This window comes from Brachyhypopomus gauderio, chromosome 13, assembly GCF_052324685.1.
Source record: "Brachyhypopomus gauderio isolate BG-103 chromosome 13, BGAUD_0.2, whole genome shotgun sequence".
Classification (NCBI taxonomy): domain Eukaryota; kingdom Metazoa; phylum Chordata; class Actinopteri; order Gymnotiformes; family Hypopomidae; genus Brachyhypopomus; species Brachyhypopomus gauderio.
This window is the reverse complement of record NC_135223.1, coordinates 23,525,963-23,553,190: the sequence shown is the minus strand read 5'-3', so window position 1 is coordinate 23,553,190 and position 27,228 is coordinate 23,525,963. Positions and strand designations below refer to the sequence as shown.

The 27,228-nt window shown below is 39.4% G+C and overlaps 2 protein-coding genes across 2 annotated transcripts; both read left to right on the top strand.

Annotated features, from left to right (window-relative positions):
- Window positions 1–133: 133 nt before the first annotated feature.
- On the top strand, window positions 134–3,953 carry LOC143474382 (patched domain-containing protein 3-like). Its single transcript, XM_076971847.1, has 4 exons — window positions 134–917; window positions 1,340–1,467; window positions 1,717–1,862; window positions 1,963–3,953. The coding sequence occupies exons 1-4, from the start codon at window positions 225–227 to the stop codon at window positions 3,684–3,686; spliced, it is 2,691 nt and encodes an 896-aa protein (XP_076827962.1). The 5' UTR covers window positions 134–224; the 3' UTR covers window positions 3,687–3,953.
- A 9,484-nt stretch (window positions 3,954–13,437) lies between these two features.
- fasn2 (fatty acid synthase 2) lies at window positions 13,438–25,775 on the top strand. Its single transcript, XM_076971844.1, has 6 exons — window positions 13,438–13,501; window positions 13,602–13,755; window positions 15,074–15,234; window positions 18,431–18,637; window positions 18,888–19,069; window positions 19,225–25,775. The coding sequence occupies exons 1-6, from the start codon at window positions 13,444–13,446 to the stop codon at window positions 24,796–24,798; spliced, it is 6,336 nt and encodes a 2,111-aa protein (XP_076827959.1). The 5' UTR covers window positions 13,438–13,443; the 3' UTR covers window positions 24,799–25,775.
- The last annotated feature ends 1,453 nt before the right edge of the window (window positions 25,776–27,228 follow it).

The following is a 27,228-nucleotide window of genomic DNA, read 5'->3' as shown; positions in this document are numbered from 1 at the left end:
ACACACACGTGTCACGCAGTTTTTTTGTGTGAGTGTGTGTGTTCATGAGGAAATTTGCACAGTGGTTAACCACGTCACTAGAACCGGGTTAATCAATAATCTGTCCTGACAACTGATAATGAAAACCGTCTCTGCGTTTCAGAAGCTTCGTCGTTCGATGCGCCTACAACATCTCGACATGATGCACTTCGTTTTCCAGCGGTTGTATTAAACCTACACGTGGAATGGCTATATGCAAAAGTGATTGCATAGAGAGACCACTGTCCTCGGCATTTGGGCGCCTCGGACGTTTTGTTAGTAGAAATCCGTGGTGTTTTTTGTTTTTTCCTTTACTGCTAGCAGGTGGTCTGGGATCGGGGTTCATCTTTCTTTTAGACAGGGAGGTTCATGGCATTGAGAACCAGTTTACACCTCTGAACGGACCAGCCAAACACGAGAGGGCGTTTATACAAGAACACTTCAAAAATAATGGACCTTTCTCTCAGTTTAGGCTGACAACGGAGGGCTGTTACGCTTCTGTGATCATCACTGATCAGAAGCAAAATGACATTTTAACAGTAGACGCGTTTACCGAAATAATTGACCTGGACAGCGAAATTAAAAGTGTTAATACAGGGGACACTTTTGCAAGTCTTTGTGCTGAAACCGCAGGGACATGCATGTCAAACGCAGTTTTAGATATTATAAACTACAATGCGGGTGAAATTGAGAGTACCAAACTGGAGTATCCAGTAACTGGACACACCTTCTTGGGATCTGAGGTGGGAGGTGTGGAGCTTAAGGCAGGAACCTCGGAGATCGACAGCGCGAAGGCCATCAGACTTTATTACTTCTTAAAAGAGGACCAACCGAATAAAACTGTTCGGTGGCTGGACGCTTTCATTGAAACCGTTTCCACTTACAAAGACCTTAAAACGGTAAGCAGATCAGCTGTTTAGATGAAAGAACTTTAGTTTACTAAACTAAAATTCAAATTTTCTGCCTACACAATAAATGTTGTTAATATCAACAATAACAATTTTAAAGCTCCTGACCTATAGGTCTAATAATAAAATCGATAAGTAATAATAATATAGGCCTACCGTTTGCTAACGGTTATTTTTTGTAGGCTACCTTTTGTTCAGGACTACCTTAGATTAGATTCTCAGACAACTCAAACGCGTTTATTTAAAAGATCTGAAATTATAAATCCTGAAAAAATTGTGCATTAGTTTTGATTAATTATTAATCCATTATTTGTGCTAGATTCAAAATTGTGTATATACTTTCATGTAGGTTGTACTACATGAATACATAGGTGACTATTTGGACACGTAATTTATACACCCTGTATGTTTAGGTGTCTCTGTCTTATTACACTTCACTATCAAGAGACGAGGAGCTGGAGAGAAGTTCAGCATCCGTCATCCCCTTCTTCGCCATCACCTATTGTTTGGCTATTAATGTCGCAATAATATCTTGTTTGAGGTAAAAATAAGCTTTCTACAAGTTACTTTCAGAACATGTGATTATGGATAAATGTAAAACCTTTGTTGATTTTGGATGATGTAACAATATATATATATATATATATATATATATATATATATATATATATATATATATATATAATGATTGGTGTCTTTGCCATAGCCAGTAATTCTATTAATTTAATAATTAATTAATTTGATGTTTAATGAATTTTAATGTAATTAATTAATTAAATAATTTCCCCAGGTTGGACTGTGTGAGGAACAAGGTGTGGGTGGCATCTTTCGGGGCGCTTTCGGCTGGCTTGGCCGTGCTGTCCAGTTTCGGGTTGCTGCTTTTCTGTGGAGTACAATTTCCTATGACAGTGACTACAGCTCCTTTTTTAATTTTGGGTGACTCTTATTACTCTGTTTCATATTTAGTTTTTATTATAACAAAAACACGCTTTAATTATGCTTGTTACTAAGGCTACTTTTCCTGTATTCTCTCCAGGGATTGGGGTTGATGACATGTTCATTATGGTTTCCTGCTGGCAGAAAACAAAAGTTCTGGATGAAGTTGAAGATCGTTTGGCAGAAACGTATAAAGAAGCGGCTGTATCGATCACTATCACCACACTAACTGACGTCCTGGCCTTCTATATTGGGCTCATGACTCCGTTTGTCTCGGTACAGTCGTTCTGTTTGTACACTGGTACAGCCGTGCTCTTCTGTTACCTCTACAACATCACATTTTTTGGTGCCTTTCTTGCATTAAATGGAAGGCGAGAGAAAAGCAACAGACACTGGCTGACCTGCATGGTGGTGGCTAACAGAAAGGACTGTCCCAATGGTAATATGTGTTGTGTGGGAGGGGATTATAATGAGTCGACTGGTACTGAAATGGAAATGCCCCTTGATATCTTTTTTAAGAAGTACTATGGGCCCTTTTTGACAAATTCTTGGACTAAAGTGTTTGTGATTTTTCTCTATGGTGGGTATTTGGCTGCTAGCATCTATGGGTGCTTTCAAATGCAAGAGGGAATTGACCTAAAAAATTTAGCTGTAGATGACTCCTATGTTGTTAAATACTATGATAATGAAAAATACTTTAAACAGTATGGTCCCATTGTTATGATTGTTATCACGGATGACAAATTTCAGTATTGGAATGCTTCTGTACGAGAGAACCTTGATTTATGTCTTAAAGAATTTAAGAACCTGCCCATGACCTCAGAAAATGCTCCCATATCTTGGCTTCATGCATACTTACAACTACCTTTAGATTTCAATGATGAGAAAATATTTAAAAGCAACCTGGTGCCATTTCTAAGTGTTTCAGGATTCAGTCAAGATGTCAACTTTTCTAATAACCAAATTATTGCCTCTCGCATGTTTATTCAGACGGTAAACATTAGTACAGCAATTGATGAAAAAAATATGCTGAATGTTTTTAGGGAAACTGCTGAAAAATGTGCAAAGTCACAAAACCCAGTAGACATATTAGTTTACCACCCTGCATTTATCTATTTTGATCAGTATGCCGTTATAGTAAGCAATACTATCCAAAACATAGTAGTTGCTACTCTGGCTATGTTGATTGTTTCCCTGTTGTTGATACCAAACCCTCTCTGCTCAGTATGGGTGACTTTTGCCATTGCGTCTGTCATTGTGGGTGTGGCTGGTTTTATGGCATTATGGGATGTCAATCTAGACTCAATATCTATGATTAACCTAGTCATTTGCATTGGTTTTTCTGTTGATTTCTCTGCTCATATTTCTTATGCGTATGTATCTAGTGATGAAGAGACAGCAGATATGAGGGCTGTAGATGCCCTCTATAATCTTGGCTATCCAATGCTACAGGCTGCAGTGTCAACCATTGCAGGGGTAGTGGTGCTGTCAGCCTCTCAGTGCTATATATTTAGGACGTTCTTTAAAATCATGTTTTTGGTCATCCTTTTTGGGGCATTTCATGGCATAGTGATCTTACCTGTGTTCCTCTCTTTATTCGGAGCATGTAGGAAAATGCAAACTTCAATCGAACCTAAAAACAATAAAAATCATGAAATTCCAAGTCATTTCGTTAATAATTATGCCTTCTCCGATCCGCGTAATTTATCTCTTGATCAGATCACATACAGAACATATCAAACTCCTTGTAGCAATCCACCAGCAATTCAGAATCCTGCAGTCTATCCAGCACTGGGGATGAGCTCAGATCCTGACTGTCCTTAAATCACTAGTAGTGAATTCATCATGAAGACACAAGTGTACAGTTCAGACCTAAAACAAACTCTCATTTACCCACCAATATATGCATGAATGTTGTTTTGCTTTTGTTTTGTCAGCTGTAACATGTACAAATAACCAAAATGTTTAAAACACTCCTTCAGTGAAGCCTTTTCAGCACATACTGCTAATTTAAACAACGAATTTATGTACATGGTATTTTACGTAGACAGATTGTAATTCAATTTGTGATAATAAATAAACATTTCCTGTAATACTGTTATTTATTTGCACTTTTCCTGCATTATGTTTCAAATGGAGCTTCACTTATTATAATGTAACACTATATTCCCTATATATCAGACGTCTGACAGTCAGTTCTTGAAGTTGATGTCTTTAAAGCAGGTTCAATGGGCAAACGTGAGGATCCAGCTGACTGCTGTACTACTCTAGCACATATAGGTGAGAAGGTAGTGTTGCCTGTGATGGAGGGATGTTAGAGCACAGTGTGTTACAGCTTGCTGTATGGGGACTGCGTAGCTGAACTCAACCTCTAGTTTAGTGTTGTCAGGGTGATCTTCTTGGGCCTAATTCATGACAACAAAAACAAGCCTAAATTATTCATAATTAGGCCTCTTCTGAATAAGAGAAATCTAGACCTCACAAAGACAGCACATTTCAAAACCCAGTGACCCAAAGTGACTGAACAGAATAAGTAGTATACTCACATTATCACAAATACATAACGCAACACACCAATAAATGTAATTTCAGAGAGAATGACTTAAAATAGGACAAAGTAAAATATTCAGGGAGAGATAAAATGTAAAAGAAGTTAGATAACTTAAAGGCACTTTTGAAAATGTGCTTATTAAAAGTCAAGAGTAAGGCAGAAGCTCAGTATTGTGCAGGAGTAGTGTTCCATGGTTTAGGTTCAGGTTTACTAATATAGGACAGAAACTTAGCAGCACTGAACCTTTGAGTTCTGCACATACTGCAATGTTATAAGCCCACAGGCAGGGAGCCTGTACAAAATGTCATTGCAGTCCAACCAGGTGATAAACAGATAAATAAGAATTTCAGCTGCTGAGAGTGAAAGAGTGGAACACAATCTAGAAATGTTCTTAAGATAAAAAAAATATAGCCTTAGGAACATTTTAATGTGGTAATCAAAGTACAGTATTAGGCCTAAGACAACACCAACATTATAACCTGAGCCAAGGAAGAAGTGGTCAAATCTGGGATTTTTCAGGTGTACTTTTGGACTTTCTTTAGAATTGCTGGTGATGCATGTTTTAAGAAATTCTCAGCCATCCATGACTTCATGTCAGTAGGCAGCAATGTTCTTTACAGCTTATTTAGCACTACTCATGACAGTTTTACAATAAACAAACAGCAGTGAAATACGTGTGAATAGACACTGTTGTAACCTTAGATTACTTTTCATGTCTAGATTTATTTCTACTTGTTTGTTGGCCAGAAATATTGACATTTCACAATACCTCTTCAATGGGGCATCATAGAGTAGAGACTTTTCAAGCTAAGAACACCCTCATCTGCAACCTTAAATGGGACATGTAACAAGATGTCTACATTACACAAAAATTTGGAAAAATGATAAATGAGGTCAATGACAAAATTAAATGATGGTTTGAATTAAATGATAAATAATGAAGGACACTAAAACTCAGATTGTATATGAAATATAGCCATGGAGGGGCGTGGTTAGGGTCCCCAGACTGCTGTAGACTTCCCTACAGCTGAAACTAGTTCAATTTTTAAGGGTTTAATGTGTTACATAGGTGATAATGTATTAGTGGGATCCGTGTATGATTTCTTTTGGTTAGAATGCCCTCTCTAGATATTCTAACATAGATTCTTGTTACTGTCAAAGACGCGGAAGTGAGCAGTCGTGGTACCCCGAGGAGGACCTCGAGGAAGAGGCCACATGCCAACCATCTTCAAAGGGCCGTTAGAGAGCAATCACAGCACTGGCTGAGCCAGCATGCATCGGCCTATCACACTGCCACGGCAGAGGAACATAGGAGCCATGGTCCGCACGGCCGTGGGAGGTTGGCCAGCATCATGGTTGTGTAATATGGCCATCACTGGGAAACCGTTGCATCTGCTCTGTGTGGTGAAGGCCCTACAAGACCTTGTGGATCAGATCATTATGGCCTTGCAGTGTTGACCATGGCCCTCCAGCAATGTTTAGGGCAGATTGATCTTGACCTTGGTGGCTGTATTTGAAGTTGGAGGATACAAGGAATATGAGGAAGAAGGAACTGGAAATAAAACATCATGAAGATGGTTACCGTCCCAACAGAATAGGTATGGTAAACAGAACAAGTCAACCATTTCTAAAACAATATTAAACATTAACAAATTGACAGAAAGCAACATGGCATTGCAGGGAACCCAGCCATGGCCTTCTCATCTCTCCCTCACTCAGGCCAAAATCAAATCAAATTTTATTTATATAGCGCATTTTACAACAGTTGTTGTCACAAAGCAGCTTTACAGGTGTCCGAGTCCAAGCCCCCAGTGAGCAAGCTAAGGGTGACAGTGGCAAGGAAAAACTCCCTAAGAGCACGAGGAAGAAACCTTGAGAGGAACCAAGACTCAGGGGGGGAACCCATCCTCCTCTGGCCGACATAGCTTCCTTCTCGAGGATCCCATCATCCCAAGGCAGCCCCTCTCCCATTGTGTCGTCTGCTGTAGTGTCTGAAGGTTAGTTCTGCTCCTTCTACACTGGTGGCTGCTCCAACGTTGGCTGCAGCACTGAGTTGAACGTTTTGTCTCTGCTCTTCCGGAAGCAGCAATATGGCACTATGAACATGGATATATGTGCTGGTGTTGGGGCTGAGTGCAAGTGCATGTGCCTGGCCTTCAGGAGGACAAGATGTAAGACAAGTTAGTGCCATTTTGTTGCTTCCGGAAGAGCAGAGACCAACATGTTCAACTCAGTGCTGCAGCCAACGTTGCTTCCACACAATGGGAGAGGGGCTGTCTTGGGATGCTGGGATCCTTGAGAAGGAAGCTATGTGATGTCCACTACTGTCCTGAGTAAGAGAGAGATGGGAAGGCCATGGCTGGGTTCCCTGCAATGCCATGTTCCTCTCTGTCAATTTGTTAATGTTTAATATTGTTTTAGAAATGGCTGACTTGAAACGGTTCTGTTTACTGTACCTAGTCTGTTGGGACAGTTACCATCTTCATGATATTTTATTACCAGTTCCTTCTTCCTCATGTTTACATTAGCTCACTTTAGTTCACTTTCTGCATGCTTGCTGTGTGTGTGATTTTCATTAAGCGAATTGTTCATGAGAAGGAGATATTGTCAGAGCTTTTTTTGCCACAGACATTACAGTACTATTTCTTGTTTCCCCTAATATATGTTACCCCTATTTCTTGTTATTATATTAATGTCATGCTTGTTTTGTTTTTTGCTTGTACTCATTAAATTCAGAATTTCAATGCGTTATCAATGTAACTCAAAATTAAACGTTAAATTTGCTTAATAATCGGGACAGTCATGGTCTGGTGGTTAGGGAACTCTTGTGACCAGAGTGTCGTGGGTTCAGTTCCCAGGCCTGAGGCCATGAATGAGGTACCTTTGGGCAAGGCACCTAACCCCAACTTCTCCCCAAACCTTAAAACCAACATGAGTCATGAAGTGTGGCAAATACTCTGGTCAGACATCAGCCAAGGAATATGAGGACACTTTACTGAACCAGGTTCCCTCATGCTGTTACCATATTCCAGGCAGTAATAGCACCAAGCATAGCTAAACAAATACAGTGCCAACTAAGCTAATTCAGAAATTTAAATTTCTCACATCAGTGTGAAGCAGGGGTCACCAACCTTTTTGAAACTGTGAGCTACTTCTTGGATACCAATTATTGCGGAGGGCTACCAGATTGATACACATCAATCGATCGAAAGTTGTTGAGCTGGGGGGGGAGGTGTCGATTGCTAAGCGGGAAGACCGCTAGCAACCGCGGACAATCTCTAATAGTAGCAAAAAAAAAAAAAACGATGCAGTTCATTGGTGCGTTGCACTATAGTGAGCTATTTGTAGAACAGGCCCGCAGGTGACCCCTGGTGTGAAGGCTAATAAAGTAATAATGAATAAATAATAAATAATTTCAGGAGACTTCTGCAGAACTCAGATAATAAAGTTTAATATGTAACTCTTAAGTGTTCAGGTGAAATGTATCCAGGGGAAATGGTTTGATTGCCTGTAAGGAAGTGAGATTAATATTTCACTCAACACAGATGAATTACTTATTTCTAGTCAGGTTACTGTCTGTTATTTGTTGTTTCTGCTTCTGAAACTGGAGAGAGAGAGAGAGAGAGAGATAGATTATCTATCTATCTATCTATCTATCTATCTATCTATCTATCTATCTATCTATCTATCTATCTATCTATCTATCTATCAGTCATCTATCTAATCATATGTCTATTGGTGATGTGTAGGTGTATAGGTCTACATCATCACAAGCACATGTAGCATGTTTTGGAGATAAAGTTAGAGAAGCGAGATTGAGATGGTTTGGACATGTACAGAGGAAGGAGGAGAGGAATATTGGTAGGAGGGTCTTGAGGATGGAACTTCCAGCCAGGCAAGAGGAGGAGAGGTAGACCTAAGAGGAGGTTTATGGATGCTGTGGTAGAGGATATGTGTGGCTGGTGTGTCAGTGGAGGACACTCAGGACAGGGCCAGATGGAGGAGTTTGATCCGCTGTGGCGACCCCTAAATGGGAATTGCCGAAAGAAGAAGAAGAAGCCATTATGGCTTTTTGAAAAACGTTTTTGGGGGAGGTGGGGTAGTGCCCTGTGACGTGACCTACGCTCAATGGCATTTTCCCCTTACATGACTTTAATACTTTAAGTAGTATACTTTTACACTTGTAAAAAAGATGAGTTTGAGTTGAGTAAAAAAGATTGAGTTGATACTTAAACTCTATCCAGAAGCATTTTTAAATCATAGTATCTATACTTGAATGAATGTGAATACTTTTGACACCTTTGTTGATTTATTTTATTGGGAAGGTCATCTCTTCACTCCCTTTTGGGAGTTTTTTAAATATGTTCACTTAATTTACTGAAATAATCCTCTCGTGAACATTCTTGTAGACAGTTCATTGTTTTCAAAGGCTGACCTAATTTATTGCATCTAATTTAGCAAACTGACTGTCAGACCATTTTATTAGTCCATGGAGTTACCCAGGATGATCTACCACCCCCACACACAAAAAACAAACAAAAAACGCAGTGTGCATTTTGTGACCTGAAAATTCAGCCTTCAAATAGTAAGCCATTGTCAGTAAGCTGTTCATTAATTTGTCATATATCAGTAAGGCAGGCAGGGCGTTGAGTCACTGGCTTTTCCTTTGGAAATAGACACAGCATACAATTGTTTTAAAGCTCTTATGCTTGTACTTGAATTACTGCAGGGCTGTTTAAACTGGATATCTTCTATTGGAAGTTAGCCAGCTTGATAGTTGCTATACAATTGCTTTACTACCTATCTGACCTCAGATAAAATGATTCAGCTTTAACCAGGAATGCTTCTGAAAAGGCCATACATTATCTAGATTGTTCATGACATTTTATTACTGTCCCAGCTGGCATTTCAACGTTGAATCAACGTCATATGTTAAGGTTGAATCAACGTTGGACTTGGTGTTGATTTTGAAAAGTGAATGAACGTTGATATAACCTTCAATATAACGTGAATAAACGTTCAACCTTGAATAAACCACAAAACTCACGTTCATGATGCTCAAACTTGCATGGGAGAGAGGAAAAAAACAACTGTATGCCATAATGAAAGAAGAACAATTGATTTTTTTTTATTCTCTCTGTAAATTTCTTCTTTGAGAACATGGAATAGCAGAACTACAAACAAAATGTCCAGCAAATATAGGGTAGTGAAGAACTTGCATCAGGCTGAGTGTAATGAATGTCAAAAAGATCTATCTTATTTCTTGTGGCCACCACTACCCAACCTCTGGTGCATACTTGAGGTATTTAGCCATCGTGTCCATTGCCTCCTGTTGTGTGATTTAGTGTGTGCTGAGAACAGTGTCTAAAGAGGAAAAGCAAACCGTAGGTTAGTTTATAGTCATAAATACTGTACATCCTGTGTACAGTGTGAAATTTTTTTTAACTGTACATTGTTATTCCATTAGGATCTTTTTAATTATTCACACATGGACTACAAATAAACGTGAAAAAAAAAAAAAAACAATTTACTGGTCCACTTTGGCTTCCTATGAGAAACTACATTAGCAACCAAACCTAAAATACAGCGTTGTATGTCCGTGGTCCAGGGACGCATTAGCAGCTAAAGTTAGCTTATACTAAATCTCACACAAACTAGCCTCATAACACACTAGTAATGTTAAATGGGCAGGCACACACTTAGGAAACCGCAGTAGCAACTGCAAAATTTCATATTGAAAAATATTGAATTTTCATCAACTCATTTCTAATTTTTGCTCATGCTAGCTAGTCAGGCATCCTCACAACACCTAGCCAGGATAGCTAACCAGCTAGCGTTACTGGGGTCACCTATTTTAGTAACTTTACTTTTGTAATTAATAATATTATGCTCCTCAGGTATTGACTAAACTTTGACTTTGCTTACCTTAACTTTTAAAAATGCCTCCCAGCGTAGGCTATACCACACCAATGTTTATAAAATGGCGCCAAGCAGCCAGGGGTGTCAAAGTCTCACAAGATTATCTCGAGGCCGGCTCTGGTGGAACAGAAAAAAATGTCTTGATATTAATATATGATACGCTATATAATATATTATAGGCTACGCTATAATACCGCGTATATTATGTAAGAAGAAAAAATAAAAAGGACATACATACCTTTACATTTCACGCCCTCCGCCTGCATCACTGACGACACAACAGCCAGAATCCCTCGAGAGATCACACAAGATTCACAGTTCTGCCTGATGTCGAATACTTTCTCCTGCTATATTTAAACTTCTTGATTTGTCATTGCGAAGTTTTGTTTCTGCCTTAAAACATTTCAAACTGTTTCATTGCCTGATGTTGTCTTCCTGTTAGTACCTGCCTGTTTTTGACGATGTTTTTGGACAAATGAATGAATTATAATAAATAATAATAATAATGATAAATACCTCTTTCAAAACCCTGATCCAATGCCAAAGAGTTGTTTGTACTTACATTTTTCATCCTTGCATCCAACCGTTTTTTTATTGTATTTTTTGAACAAATGCAGGTTGAAGATATTATGTTTATTCACTGTTAATAGTTCAACGTTTGCACAATAATTTAACATTAAATGTTGTTTCAACATTGAAACACCAACAAACATTATTTCGACCATATTTCAACCATATTTCAACGTTGAAGGTCGGTCGTGTGCCAGCTGGGGTGTTTGCTGTTATTGCCAATTATTATAGAAAAGAAAAGTTTCATGATTTTTCTAAACAATGCAACATCCTCAGCTTCCTTACAGCCTTGATCATAATCCTCTCCTGCCTCTCTTTTAGTGATCACATAAACCATCTAGAGGCTATCTAATAAGAGACATTAACTCAAACTAGAGGTATTGCAGTTTCAATTTGCAAATTTTTCAGTGCATTTATGGCCTTCACCATTTCTGTCTTCAGTCTCAATATCTTGTTCATCCTGGTTTAATACTGTATAATTCCATCTACTTAACCTGTTAACTGGTTTCTCCAGAATATAAGGTACCGGATCCCATTCCATTAGAACCCACATTTTCTATTAATCTAGACTTGTTGTTATGTCACACATGTATGTCCTGACTGTCCTGATATACATATATGCCCTGACTGTCCTGTCATACATATATGCCCTGGCTATCCTGTTATACATATATGCCCTGACTATCCTGTCATACATATATGCCCTGGCTATCCTGTCATACATGTATGTCCTGACTGTCCTGTTATACATATATGCCCTGACTATCCTGTCATACATGTATGTCCTGACTGTCCTGTTATACATGTATGTCCTGACTATCCTGACATACATATATGCCCTGACTATCCTGTCATACATGTATGTCCTGACTGTCCTGTTATACATGTATGTCCTGACTGTCCTGACATACATATATGCCCTGACTATCCTGTCATACATGTATGTCCTGACTGTCCTGTTATACATGTATGTCCTGGCTATCTGTCACGTCCCGCCTAGTTTCCCCCCTTGGTTCCCTCCTGTCAGTAGCCTGTGCTTTCCCTTCGTTTCTCCCGTGTGCTTGTCTGGTTTGTTCTGTTTTGTCTTCCCTGTTTTAGTTCTCTTATCTCTTTGCTGGTTTATTTAGTTGTTCCTTGTTAGTTGTATTTTCCCGTCGCATATTGTTCCCCTCCATGATTCTCTGTTTTATGTTTTCTTCATTCGTATATCTGTTCCCCCTTAGTAGTTGGGCTCTGTTGTAGCCTTCGTCTCTCGCTTCTAAGTTTGTGTATGAATTCCCTGTGCATTTTAGTCTTCTTGTTCATCCAGTTTTTCAGTCCTGTTTATGTTGTGGTTGTGTCATGCTTATTGTTAGTTCGTCCGTTGTCGTAAGTAAAGTAGTCCTTCCTGTGGTGTGTCTAAAGTTTAATATTTCTAGTATTGTGTTTAAAGTGGTGTTTCATTTAGTGTGTTGCTTGGTTGCCGTGTTGTCTATCTTGTGTTCGATCTGGTGTATATTCTTCTGTCCTTAGTTGTTCTCTCTTGTTCCTTAAGGTTTCATATTATAGCTGCTCCAAATAACCTGCAAAGCCTGAAATCCCAAAATATCATTTGCAATGATATATCAATTAGCTTTCAAATATTCGGCCAATCTCCGCATATTGCCACTAAAGAAAATCTGACCTTCTACATTAAATAGACTGAAATTGCTCTATATCCACTTCAAAACCCATGCTTTTCTCCAATGTTTTGCTTTCACGGTATGACCGTCGTCTTCCATAAAAACCTTAAACCATTAAAAAATACAGCCTTTATCAGGACTCTATTAGGCCCTGGGCCAGAAGCTGCCTTTGCGTGATGATTCATGTCTTATATCTCACTGCGTTTGGTGGGCTCACATCTATTTGCCACTCTGCCTCCTACTGGTGGAATATCTACTGGCAAATGGTACTCATTTGCCTTTATCCTGATCAGAACACCAACCTGGTTCTCTACTTTTTTTTTTACTTTTAAAATACCAGATTTCTCCTTACTGTTTAAGGTCTTAATAAAGGTATAAATGGATCCTGACAGCCTAGCACAATCCTTCTTTTTAGTCCATTTCCTCAGAACCTCCCTCACAGCCTACTTACCTTTACTGATGTAATTGCTAGTTAACTAGTAAACCTGATGTAGCGTACTTTGTGAAGTTAATGATTTACTGAATTATTATTATTTTTTTTTTATTTGTTGACACTCCCCGCAAAATACCCGTTACGTCCTTAGAAGCTATATCAATTTGGTCTAAGCATTAACCAGGATATGATTTCACATGGAAACTGACATATTTGGTCAATAATTATCTTTTATTCTTCCTCCCCAGTTGATTTATATACAGCAGTCGCCATCCCAACCTTACAACAAGAAAGAAAAGCATACGTAAGATTTATTTTCATTTTTCCACTTTTGCTATAATTAGTACATTCACTAATTAAAAAAAGAAACTTATGATCTTTTAAAATAAATCCACCCTTCAACATTTCACGTAAGTTGCCCATGATTTATTTCAGATCACTTTCATCATGAAGGATGATGATCCAGACATCGCAGTTGTTGGCATAGGATGTAATTTCCCTGGAGGTAAGCTATTAAATGAGCAATAAACACTTCTAGCAGAAACATCACACTTTTGTGACTTTGCTTCTTATGGAATAATACCGCATGCTGTCATCCATTTTAGGAGAGGGGCTCGATAATTTCTGGAAAGTGCTCCTTGAGGGAAGGAACTGTGCCGTCCAGATACCAAAAGAGCGCTTTGACTGCACCCAGTGGTACGATCAAGACGAGAGCAAGGCGGGCAAGTCTCGCACAGCTAAAGCCGCACTTGCTGATGGGTGAGTGTTGCGCTCTTTCAAACGGAACTTGGCAGAAATGTTGAATAGTAGCAGGACAGTAAATTGGTGTTAGACATATAATAATCACTGTGTGGCTTTTGTATGCGTGTGTTCATAAAATGTATTTAAATATTCAAACAAACCTGTTATGTGGTTAAAGATGCTTACTGTAGCTTATTAAGTTTTGAATGCGGCTTTTCAAAATACCTCAGCCACTCATTAAAATGCTGAAATATTATTTTATTATAATATTATTATTATTTTACTTTTCATTTCAACTATAGTGTTAGAATAAATTATATAGTATAATGCGTGTAAATGTTACTATGTACAATATTGCTAACACTTTTATTAGCTGGTCTTTGAATGAGCTGTAATGTCCATATGCAGTGTTGTACATGTGTTCACATTTTTGCGTTTTCTAAACTTGAACCGTTCAGTTTAGAAACAATGAACGTGAGCGTAAATAGGTTTGTTTGAATATTTAAATACATTTTATGAACACACGCATACAAAAGCCACACTTTTGTATGCAAATTGTGCCCACCAGATATGAAAAAACAAGTTCGGACACCAGCATAAAATTTAAAACGACATAGTAGTGTTGAAGCATCACAGTAGTATTGTGGAATACACGCGACTTAATGATGAGTAGAAGAATTCATCGCAAGAAGAACTGCGATGCAAAGTTCGTTTCCCAACAATAAGTGGGCAGGATTGCACTTGATTATATTGTGGGCGATCTACAGTAGTTTGAAAAAAATCATTTTCATTAGTATAAAATGAACTTTGAACTAGTATTAGTGTGAACTGATACCACACTGTCCAAGCGGTGCGCGTCGCGAGCGAGGATCAGGCAGGAGTCCATAGGGCAGCCACACGTTTAAACTCACACGCAACATGGACCAGTAGCGCCTTCAGACGACTGACAACGACGACATGTAGGCTAACACATGGACTTAAATACGTAAATATTAACAAGACACAAGTGCAAAACATAACAATAATGAGACAAGACACAGGTGAGATGAATAACAGGGATGAACACATACACGCAAAGAAACACACAACACAAACACGCACGAGCCGGACCGTGACGCCACCAAATGCATCAATTATACCGTGATGTTTGCTTTGATCTTTTGAAAATCTCACATACTAACACTGCATATAACTCACACAGCTCTAATAAGTATTGCTATATATGTTCATTCAAACTTCATATATAGGCTATGTATGGGGGCATTCACTTAAATTAAAATAGTATATAACCAAATATTATTAAGATAATATTATAATTACGTTGTTTTTTTTACAGGTTCAATCAGCTTGATAACAAGTTCTTTGGTATTACTGATGCTGAGGTGGAACAAATGGATCCTCAGCAGAAAACACTCCTACAGTGTACCTACAGAGCACTGGAGCATGCTGGGATACCTATGGAGAAGGCTGGCGGGAGCAGAACAGGAGTGTTTTTGGGTAATACTGACACAGTATAATCTAAAAAGTGTGGTGGTGATGATGATGATGATGATGATGATGATGATGATGATGAAATAGAACATATTAGAAAGAGGCCCTTCATTTTCTGGGCAAGTAAAGTGTTTCTTCTAAACTCCTACAAAATTAGAAGAATATATATATATATATATATATATATATATATATATATATATATATATATATATATATATATATATATATATATATATACACAGGTGCTGGTCATAAAATTAGTGTGACGGACAGGGTGAGCGAAATAAAATGGAAGCGATCACGCCAAGTCTCAGGGAAAATGGATGGTTTAAGTGCGCAAACCAAAAACCTGTGACATGATCCAAATTAAGGATATAATAACCAGCGGTCAACTGGTACAAAGACAACACGTATATAGGCAAACAAACGACCAGTGGTGGACTTAGCAATTTGGGGGCTCAAGGCGAATTTAGGGGCCCTACAACATTAATGTGCGAGAAATAAGTTAGCTAATCTGGGGGCCCTACAGTGGGCTGCAGTGGGAGGGGCCCAAGGCAATTGCCTAGCAATGCCTCTATGCAAAGACCGCCTCTGCAAACGACCCTCAGGTGAGACGGATCACGGGCTCTGCCCACCTGAGAGACGCACACAACCCAACAATTACAGGACAGCTGCCGCTGTAAACGGGGGCGACCAGTAGGGGGCACGCGGTACCGTGACAATTAGAATATCATGAAAAAGTATATTTTATTCAAAAAGTGAAACGTTTTCTATATTTGTATATTGTACTCATTCATTACACACAGACTGATATATTTCAAGTTATAACTACATATAGACAGTGCCTCCAAGTAGTATTCAATGCCCTGACATTTAGACTGTAGATCAGCCTGGATGTGTGAAATGCACTGCAGCAAAAATACTTAAAATATTAGTTTATTTTTTATTTTAATTGTGAAAAGTTCAATCAGAGGGTCAAGGCGTATTCCAAGGTCATCAGAGACAAAATTGTGAAGGGTGACAAGGCTGGCAAAGGGACAAAACTCTTTCCAAGGAGTTGGGCCTACCTGTCTCCACCATTGGGAGCATCATCCGGAAGTGGAAGGCTTATGGAACTACTGTTAACCATCCACGGCCTGGACAGTCTTTCAAAGTTTCCTCCTGTGGCGAAGCCAGGCTTGTCCGAACGGTCAAGGCTGACCCAAGGACAACAACGGGGGGGCTCCAGGAAGATCTCATGGTGGTGGGGACATTGGTTTCAATCAATACCATAAGTAACGTACTCCACCACAATGGTCTCCGTACTTTCAAAACCTCATGTCTAGGCTCGTCTACAGTTTGCTCATGATCACTTGGAGGACTCTGAGGCAGACTAGTTCAAGGTTCTCTGGTCTGATGAGACCAAGATTGAGGTCTTTGGTGCCAACCAAACCCGAAATATTTGGAGACAAGATGGCACTGCATACAACCCCAAGATTATCATCCTTACAGTCAAGCATGGTGGTGGCAGCATCATGCTGTGGGGCTGCTTCTCAGCCATGGGGCCTGGCCACCTGGTCTGCATCCACGGGAAGATGGATAGCACAGCCTACCTGGAGATTTTGGCCAAGAACCTCCGCTCCTCTATCAAGGATCTTAAGATGGGCCGTCATTTCATCTTCCAACAGGACAACGATCCCAAGCACACGGCCAAGAAAACTAAGGCCTGGTTTAAGAGGGAAAAAAATCAAGGTGTTGCAGTGGCCTAGTCAGTCTCCTGACCTTAACCCAATTGAAAACTTGTGGAATGTGCTCAAGGTCAAAGTCCACATGAGGTGCCCAAAGAACCTAGATGACTTGGAGAAGATCTGGATGGAGGAGTGGGCCAAGATTACTCCAGAGAATTGTGCTGGCCTGATCAGGTCATATAAAAAAGGATTAATAGCTGTAATTGCAAATAAGGGGTTTTCCACAAAATATTAAACTGAGGGGTTGAATAATAATTGACCCTAATGTTTATGTTTTAAAATGTATTATACTTTACCTGAGCAACTTATATGTTAGGTTTGTATTATTAGCATCTGTTAATAAATGCTGATCTTGTTATATATATATATATATATATATATATATATATATATATATATATATATATATATATATATATATATATATATATAATAAATATAATATATATACATATATATATATTTTTTTATTTTAGGGGTGGGTATCACCACTGATTTCCCAGTTTGATTCGATACCGATTCACAAGGTCCTGATTCAATTCGATTTTCAATTCGATCCGATCCGATTCAATATTGATCCTTGTAGGGACATTCCAGTTACAATAAAAAGTGTAGTTTGAATGTGAAATGTTGTAATGATACAAGGAACACTCAAATTTTATTAAAATGTATTAGGATATTAGTGTTTATACTGTGAACAACAGTTACATTATTTTTTTTATATCAATTAATGCACACATTTCCACATAGCTCCTTTACCAGAAAAAGCATTGAAAGCTGTTTTGAACAGCCTTTTAAAGTGCAAATTAAGTTTTTTTTTTTTTTTAGCATGTAACAAAAACATTTATGAACAGTTCTGAATATTGTAAACATTAAGGTCCAAAAACTAAGATTTATTCATGACTGCTTTCTGACATCTTGGAGATTGTCAAATTTTTCTGCAAGAAAAGGAGCTGATCAACATGTTGAGGAGTGAGACAGCTCCTTTGTGCAGTAACAATATTGCCAGCTTTTGAGAAAACTTCACAGCTTTATACTTGACGCGTCGCGACCGGCGTGAGGGTCCGTGCACCGAAAACGACGTAATCGCGGTGGCTCCGCCCGTGCCCTGTCGCTTCGCGAGGTCGTGCACCTCTCGAATTTTGTAACTTCGCGCGCGCCATGCTTTAGCGCAATGAGCACGTCACGCGAGATAAAATGCGAGACATAAAAACGGTACGCATATGCGGGGAAAATTGGCCAATTCTAAAGATGATCCCAGGTTTAACCTATACGGCATCGATATTGAATCATTCAAATGAAGATCGATTTGAATCGAAAAATCGTTTTTTAAACACACCCCTAATATATATATATATATATATATATATATATATATATATATATATATATATATATATATATATATATATATATATATATATATATTACAGTAACTTGAAATTGTTTCATATATTTATATGTATGTTTAGGCCTGATGAACAGAGACTACGAACTCAACATGACAAATGTTGACCCAGTCGTCATTAACCACTGCACTGGTACTGGTTTAGCTATGAGCATCGCTGCCAACAGAATCTCCTACTTCTTCAACTTCACCGGGCCATCTTTCACCATAGACTGTGCCTGTTCCTCTTCTCTCGTTTCTCTTCATTTAGCCTGCCAGGCCCTCAAACAAGGTAAAAACAACACACTGTTTTTTGTTGTAGGCCTACTGTATTTCATCTTTTATCTTATGACTTCATACAGCTTCTTGGGTAACAACTCAAAAGCACTATTTTTATATTATATGGACATAAGCAATCATAAAGAGTCAGTAGTTTATACTGAAACTGAACTAGTCAGATACATTTCTCTTCTTGAATCTGAATGATTTGGTTATTACTTCCAGAATTCTATTAACCCGTTTGGCTGTACTGTTTTAAACAGGAGACTGTGAAATGGCTGTGTGTGGAGGTGTTAGCTGTATTATTCAGCCACAGATATTTGTGGCTCTAAGCAAAGCAAAGATGATTTCACCTAATGGCACAAGCAAGCCATTCTCTAACAAAGCAGATGGCTATGGAAGAGGAGAAGGTTGTGGAGTCCTCCTGCTCAAGCCTGTGAATAAGGTATTTCATTTTACATAAACCATGTACCTTTAGACCTTAACACATTTATAGAACCAGTTTCCCAGAGCAAGATCAAGCATAGGGCTACAAATAATTTATGAAAACTATAAAAGTAAATATATACATATATATTATATTTGAAAATATTCCCATAGGCTCTGCAAGACCATGACCACATTTGGGGCATCATATGCAAAACTGCAGTAAACCAAGATGGCCACACTGTCACTCCAATCACAAAGCCATCCATGGTCCAGCAGGAGAAGCTTCTCCATGGCATCTACTCCACAGAGACCTACCTGTCTGACGTGCAGTATATAGAGGCTCACGGGACTGGGACGTCAGTGGGAGATCCAATAGAGGCAGGTAGCATCTCCAAAGTTATTGCCAAGGCGAGGTCTGCAGACTTAGGGCCACTCTGCATCGGCTCTGTTAAAAGTAACATTGGACACACAGAATCTGCAGCAGGCGTGGCAGGACTCATTAAGGTTCTCCTCATGATGAAGCACCAAACCATTGTTCCTTCACTGTTCTACTCAGAAGAAAGCTCTAGCATAGATGCCCAAGCTCTCAATCTAAAAATCCCCACCAGAGCTGAGAAATGGGTCACCAGAGACAGTTCGGTGAGAGTTGCAGGGATAAATAACTTTGGATTTGGAGGGACAAATGCACATGCAGTTGTGAAACAATATAGACAGGAAGAGTGGCCAAAAGAACCTGTCAAGAAAAATCATCATTTTTTTGTACTTTCTGCAGCAACAGAGAAATCAATGGCAATGATGATAAAAGACACTGTAGAAAATATCAATAGTGGTAATATAACAAATCTACATAGCTTGGCATACACATCTGCATGTAGAAGGAGTCACTTAAGACATAAATATAGGAAATCATTTCATGCATCATGTTTGACTAATTTGAAGGAGAAACTTGTGCAGGCCCTAGAAAAAAAGACTGTGATTTCAAAGCCAGATCCCAGACTAATTTTTGTTTTCTGTGGGAATGGGGTAACCTACAGAGGCATGTGCAAACAGCTCATTAAGGAGGAACCAGTTTTTAGGGAAAAAGTGAGAGAGATTGAGTCTCTTTTCCAAGACTACAGAAAACTGAGTCTCATAGATATGCTGGAAAGGGAGTTTCAACCTGACGTTGACTTCTCAGATCCAGAAATTATCCAACCGCTCCTCTTTGCCATTCAGGTTGCCATTGCTAAGCTACTAATGAACTGGGGAGTTAGGCCAGACGCTGTTCTTGGCCATTCTGTTGGAGAGGTTGCTGCAGCCCATTGCTCAGGGTTGTTGTCCCTTGAGGATGCAGTGAAGGTGATCTACTATCGCAGTCACCTGCAGAGCAAAGCAACTGGAGGTAAAATGCTAGTTGTAAGTAACATGGCTGTGTCGAACGTGTTGGATATCCTCCCTTCTTATTCTGGGAGAATTTGCTTGGCAGCGTACAACAGTCCTCTGTCGTGCACACTTTCAGGAGAGGCAGACGCCATTAATAGTTTACATAAGAGCTTGAACAATTCACATAATGGGAAAAATCTGTTCCTTCGTGTTTTAGATGTCCCTGCTGCTTATCATAGCCACATGATGGATTCTATTTTGGCAGAGGTAGAGAGCAGTATAGGTCCATTAGAGGCACAGAGCATAGCGGCAGAATTGTTCTCAACAGTGACAGGAGACAAGGTATGCCCCACAGATTTTGTTAATGGCACGTACTGGGCAAGAAACATCCGAGAGCCAGTCGCATTTGAACAAGCAGTAAAATCAGCCAAACAGAATAAGAATGCAATTTTTGTTGAAATTGGCCCAAGGAGAGCACTGCAGAGAAACATCATGGAGACTCTAGGAAATGACACAGTGGTGATCTCCACAGTGGAGCCAGAGAAAGACCACGAAACAATGTTGACTGCTGTGTCAAAACTTTTTGAAGTGGGAGTGAATGTAGATTGGGATCAATTCTACAAAGGCTGTGAGATGAAACCTATTTCTTTGCCAAGGTATCAGTTTGACAATGTGATGAAAGATGTGCTTACTGAAGTAGCACACACCGATACCAGTAGTAGTCACCCTGTAATTTCACAGAAGAGTAAAGATAGCTTGGTTTTCAGCTGTGACCTCTCATCTGAGGCACTGTCCTACTTGAATGATCACAAACACCAAGGTGTTGTCATTATTCCTGGGGCATTTTATGTTGAGTTGGGTTTAGCTGCTTTCATGATGAGTGCAAATCCAAAAGTACCCCTCAGTGCTCTGCAGCTCAGTATAAGTTTCCACACTCCATGCATTTTGTCACAGAATACACCAGGCATGAAAGTGCAGCTGGATCCAACAGAAGGCTCAGTGGGAAACAGTTTTCAGTTCAGTGTACATTCTTTGTCAGCAAAGTACGCATCTGGCAAAGTAGAGTCAGTACAAAAAAGACAACCTGAAGAACAATGCATTTCCCTGGATTGCATCTTTAAAAGATGCCAGTTATTTTTCAGTTCTGAGGAATTCTACAAATGCCTGTCTAAAGTTGGATTTCAGTACGGTTATGTCTTCAAAAACACATGGGGTGTTTACTATGGGGAAGAACTCAGAGAAGGCTATACAGTTGTGACAGTTCCTGAAGAGTTATGGCCGCATCTCTATGACTATTATCTTCATCCGGTGGTCTTAGACTATCTCATGCAACTTCTTCCTGTAACAGGACCTGAACGCTTCTCAGGAAGGGCTGGATTTCCATCTCAAATTGGCAGCTTAACTGTGTTTGAACCATTGCAGAAGGAGATGGTTATATACTTGAGAGCAACTCATGTAAGTACAGAGGAGCTTAATGTGTGTGCCTGTTTTACTGACAAAGAGGGCAGAGTTTTGGTTGAACTCAAACATGTGACACTCACATACCTAGGGGATCCTTCTCATGTGGTACAGGAGTATTTCTTCCACAACAACTACAGCACTATCTTTGAGAATGAAAACTTCTTGACACCAAAATCTTTGGTCTTCGCAGATCAATTAGGAATTTCCAAAGGCTTGTGGCCATACTTAGACCCATCATCCAAATGTATTCCCCCCTCACATGCCAAGGAACTGATGGAAAATCAGTTTGAAGTTTTTCTATCAGAAATGAAAATCCCAAACATCAAGACAAACTTCCAGGAAGTTCTGTTTATGTGTAGTAATGTAGATCTAACCTCATACAAAACAGAGAATGTGCTAGATAGTACGCTGAACTGTTGTGAAATCTTCAGGAAAATGGTTGCAGGTCTTAGGAACATACATTTCCAAGGCTCCATCAGAGTTGTAAACTATCGGTCATCAGAGGGAACAGTTGACCACATTAGCCCTGGATTTGCACTGTATGGAATGACAAGAGCCTGTGCTGCTGAGGTGCCAGATCTCTCTTTTCAGCTGATAGACCTGGGCTCACTCTCGAAAGAGGACATCAAAGCCTTGTCTCAGGTCCTCAGATCCTATCCTTGCAGCAAATACCCAGAGCTAGTTGTGAAAAATGGTCTGATTTATAACCCACAGATCACCCAAACACCCATTCCAAGTACAATCAGTGCTAACCAAAGCCTCCACTCTTCTCAGTGTAAAAGTTTTATCTTAGAAACCTCTGATCCCCATAGAATGACAGGTCTGTCAGCAATAGGTTCTGATTACACTGTTCAATCCATTGATGCAAAAAATGTGGAGGTCCAGCTTTGTAAAATAGGTGTTCACTCCTCAGACTACTTTCCAGTCAGTGTCTCTGATTTTAGCTTTGGTCAGACTTTATACTGGAGCAAACACACATCCCAGAAGCACAAACTTTTAGCTCTTGACTTCAGTGGCACTGTCACAGCTGTGGGAAAGGATGTTAGAAAACTGAAAGCAGGAGATCAGATTGTGTGCTGCTACCCTGTTGCTGCTTCTAGCAAAGTTGTTATTCCAGCAGCTGCTTGCTACAAAACAAAGAGACTACCATTTCTGAAGGAGACTCCCTGTGTGTCCTACTTTATACTTGCTTGGAAGGTCCTGCAGTGCTCATTGTCAAAGACCAAACAACAGATGAAGTTGGGCATTTTCTCCACTATACCTGACTCGGTTCTGGTGAAAGTCTTAAGTATAACTGCAATCAAGTCAGGCTGGAGTGTCACTATGGCAACAACGGCTAATCAGCTGACTTCTGAGTTCCGTGATGTGGTGGGAGTAGTGCTACTACCTCCCTATGATGAAGAAGTTATTGCAAAAGCAGCTAATATTACTGGTGTTAGACACATTGTCCTCGTCTCAGACAATCAAACCTCTGTCAGTCCGCTTGCTTTGAGAGGTCTTAATGATGAGGTTGTCATGAAAGTCCTTTTCACATCAAACTTATTGCAGAAGCAATCGATTGTAGCACGAAAGTCACACATTGCGCACTGGCTAAAACAAATGCATTTGGACAAAATGTCTGTTGTTTTTGAAAAGACCACTTTTCAAAAACTGGCAAATGGAAACATTGATTGCTTGCCTTTGGATGAATTTAAATCATACTTCAGATGTCAGACCATGCCTGTGGTGGTACTGGGTCATGACACCAAGAATGAACTGTCTGACATTCCACTTATGCCAAAAGCCCAACAGTTGTTCCAGAAAAATTCTGTCTACATAGTGACAGGGGGCCTCACAGGGCTGGGCTTTGAGACAGTGAAATTCATTGCTCAGAAAGGGGGAGGAAACATTGTAATCCTCTCTAGGAGTAGCCCAAACCAACTGATGGAACAGGAGATAAAAAATATCAAAGATCAATGTCAGTCTTTTATCACAAGTCTACAATGTGATATCTCTGTACCAGAGCAAGTTTACCAAACAATCGTTCAGATCAAAAAACTGTTCTCATCCAATCCAATTAAAGGAGTGTTTCACAGTGCAGTTGTTCTTCACGATGGGCTGATTGAAAGCCTGAACAAATCCCTCTTTGAGAAAGTCATGAGACCAAAAGTGAATGGTGTAATCAACCTTCACAATGCCACTAAACATTGCGATTTGGATTATTTTGTATGTTACTCCTCCATCTCATCCTTCCTTGGCAATGCTTCCCAGACAAATTATGCTGCTGCCAATGCATTCATGGACACATTTTGTCAATACCGTAGAAACATGGGGCTTCCTGGGCAGTCGATTAACTGGGGGGCTTTAAATTTGGGTCTCCTGTTAAACAAATACCAAATCCAAAAATTTCTGGAGGCAAGAGGATTGGCTACCCTGGAAGTTCTAGAAATTCATCAAAGCCTTGAACAATGTCTTATCTTGAACAATCCACAGCAGGTTGTGTGCAAGTTCAATTTCAAAAACATGAGATATAATGTTCTGTCTCAAAACAAATCGCTCACTTCTCGGTTATCAGCATTGGTAGAGGAGAGCCTTAGAAAGACTAACACGATCAACTCCAACCTTGAGAAGAGTAACACAGTCTCTTCGCCTAATGAATACATTAAGTCATTAATCAGTAACACTACCGGTGTTGAGCAGAGCGAAATGTCTGATGATACTCCTCTATCAGTATTGGGCATTGATTCCATGTTAGCCATGACCGTACAGAATCTCATCTTCCAGGAGAAAGGTGTGAATGTACCACTAGTCACTCTCCTTGATCCACACAGCACAATTTCTGACTTAGTGAAAATCTTGGGAGAGAACACGAATGAGGGAAAACATCAGTATCAGGATGAGTTACACTCTGAGCATACCACAGAGCATACCACAAGGTTATAGATGACAAGGTTATAGATGACAAAGTTATAGATATTCCGCTCATTGTTTATGTAGATTTAAAATTCCCACTTCATTTATGGGTGGATGTTTATTTTGTTTGTATTGGTTGTGATTAATTTAAACCATTGTGTATATAATGCTAAATGTATATTTTGGTAAAGTATTTGTGTATTTGTTTGTTTTTTCCTTTCCATTTGCTTTTTGTCAAAATTCAAAAATCTATGCCCTGAGATTCTAGCCAATGAGTGTCCGTGCTCTTTGTAATCACTATAAACTGGTTTTTGGAAACATATTATGGATCACATACTGTGTTGTTGGAAACAAAGAGAACATTTTGATTTTAGTGGATTTTTTCCATTAAGATTTTCTCATATTTGTTTGGATTTAGCACGATCAAGACCTAAATATGTAACAATTTTCATGTACATATTTCAGTAAGATATTTTAAAGTCACAAGTTTTAAAACTTCATGTTCACTTGCATGCAAATGAGTAGTGTGATCAACATATCATTACTATGTTATGGCCAGGTTGTAAATTTAGCAGCTGAGAATTGTAAATGTAAATGTGTGTGCCATATTTTGTCAATTGTGATTTTTCACCGCAATCGAAATTTGTCCTCCGCTTTTTACCCATCTGTGCAGTTAGAACACACACACACACACTAGTGATTACTAGGGGGCTGTGGATCACACGTGGCCAGAGCGGTGGGCAGCCCTAGCCCTAGCCCGGGGAGCATTTGGGGTTAGATGACCTTGCTCAAGGGCACCTCAGTTATGGCCTCAGGTCTGGGAATCTAACCCACGACCCTCCGGGCACAAGACCAGTTCCCTACCACCAGGCCATGACATTGTGTCAATTTAACAATTTTTTTAAATGTATTTGCAAAAAATGAAGAACTTGCTTGTAATGGCCTTGCAGAATGACATTTTATTTTATAATGGATGTTTATAATTATTATAGAAAACATTCATTAAAGAAGACAGAATTCACGTTACCATTGTTTCATTTTGGTTTTGTAATGCTTGGAGGCAGGCACGATGAGGCAAGTGCGTTGCAGACACACAACGTTTATTCCACGAATAACACTTAACGCAAATAGCGCACATAAACATATAACACAACTACAGACCAGGGTTGCAACTACATACTTTCTGAGGTGTATGCAAACATACTCTCCACCCCCACCAACTGGGCAAATAATTTTCTGGCATCGATTTGGTGCCCCCTCTAGTGCAGCGCCCCTATGCGTCGCATACGCTGCATGCCCCCTTTTTGCGCCACTGCTACAGACGGTCAGGATCAAAACTGACAAGGGCTTGTGACAAAGACAAGTATGAGACATTGCGTGAACGCACATTAAATAGACGAACTACACATTCCCCAGTGATCACGAGATGAGCCACAGGTGAGACCGATGAACGCGCACACACAAAGCCACACCCACGGAACTACATACATGGTTATAACCCGACACAGACAACATGAACACATGCCCAAAGGGAGGGGTCCAGAGCTGTTCCGTGACAGGTTTTTCTTGTGTTATCCTGTTCTGGCCAATTTTTTTTTTTCAAGAGAGAGAATAATCAATTTAATATTTAAAATGTATATCAGTCACATTTAGCCATTTAAAATACATGTCAGCTGAATTCTGAGAATTTATTTGCCCTGTATAATCCACACATTTTTATACTTGGTATTTTATCTCGTGAATTTATATAATAACCACACATTACTCAAAGGAGAATTTAAAAAGGTGAAGACTTTTTTTGTAATCATGGGCCATAGACAGAATTCTCCAGTGTTCTGCTACATTTTGATTCTTTTGACAGTTCCTTGTGTTACACATTAGGTATGAGAATTGCAATGTACACTGGAGGACTCATGAGATCATGACAAATGACCTGTGACTTCAGATGGGAAGCGTTTAAAGACCTATGACTTCAGATGGGAAGACTCACAAACTGGAAATGAGGTATGGCGTATTAGTTAAATTAGTCATGATTGTAAAGCTGCTTTGTGACAACATGTGTAGTAAAAAGGGCTACATAAATAAATTTGAAAGAAAGAAAGAAAGAAATGCGTGTCCGTCAAACATGATGTTCGTTAATGTAATGTTCCGACAAGACTGAGAATCTCATGCACTATACAGTATGGACTACTGCAAAAGTCTTTAAACTGAACTCCCCCAAAAACCATTCAACAGCAACAACATACAGAATGCTTAAGTAAGAGTTTTAACCAGAACAATAACAACCTCAACAACAACAATAATAATAATTCTAATAATAATAGTCAATCAATCAATCAATCAAATTTTATTTATATAGCGCTTTTTACAACAGTTGTTGTCACAAAGCAGCTTTACAAGTGCCGAGTCCTAGCTCCCAGTGAGCAAGCCAAAGGCGACAGTGGCAAGGAAAAACTCCCT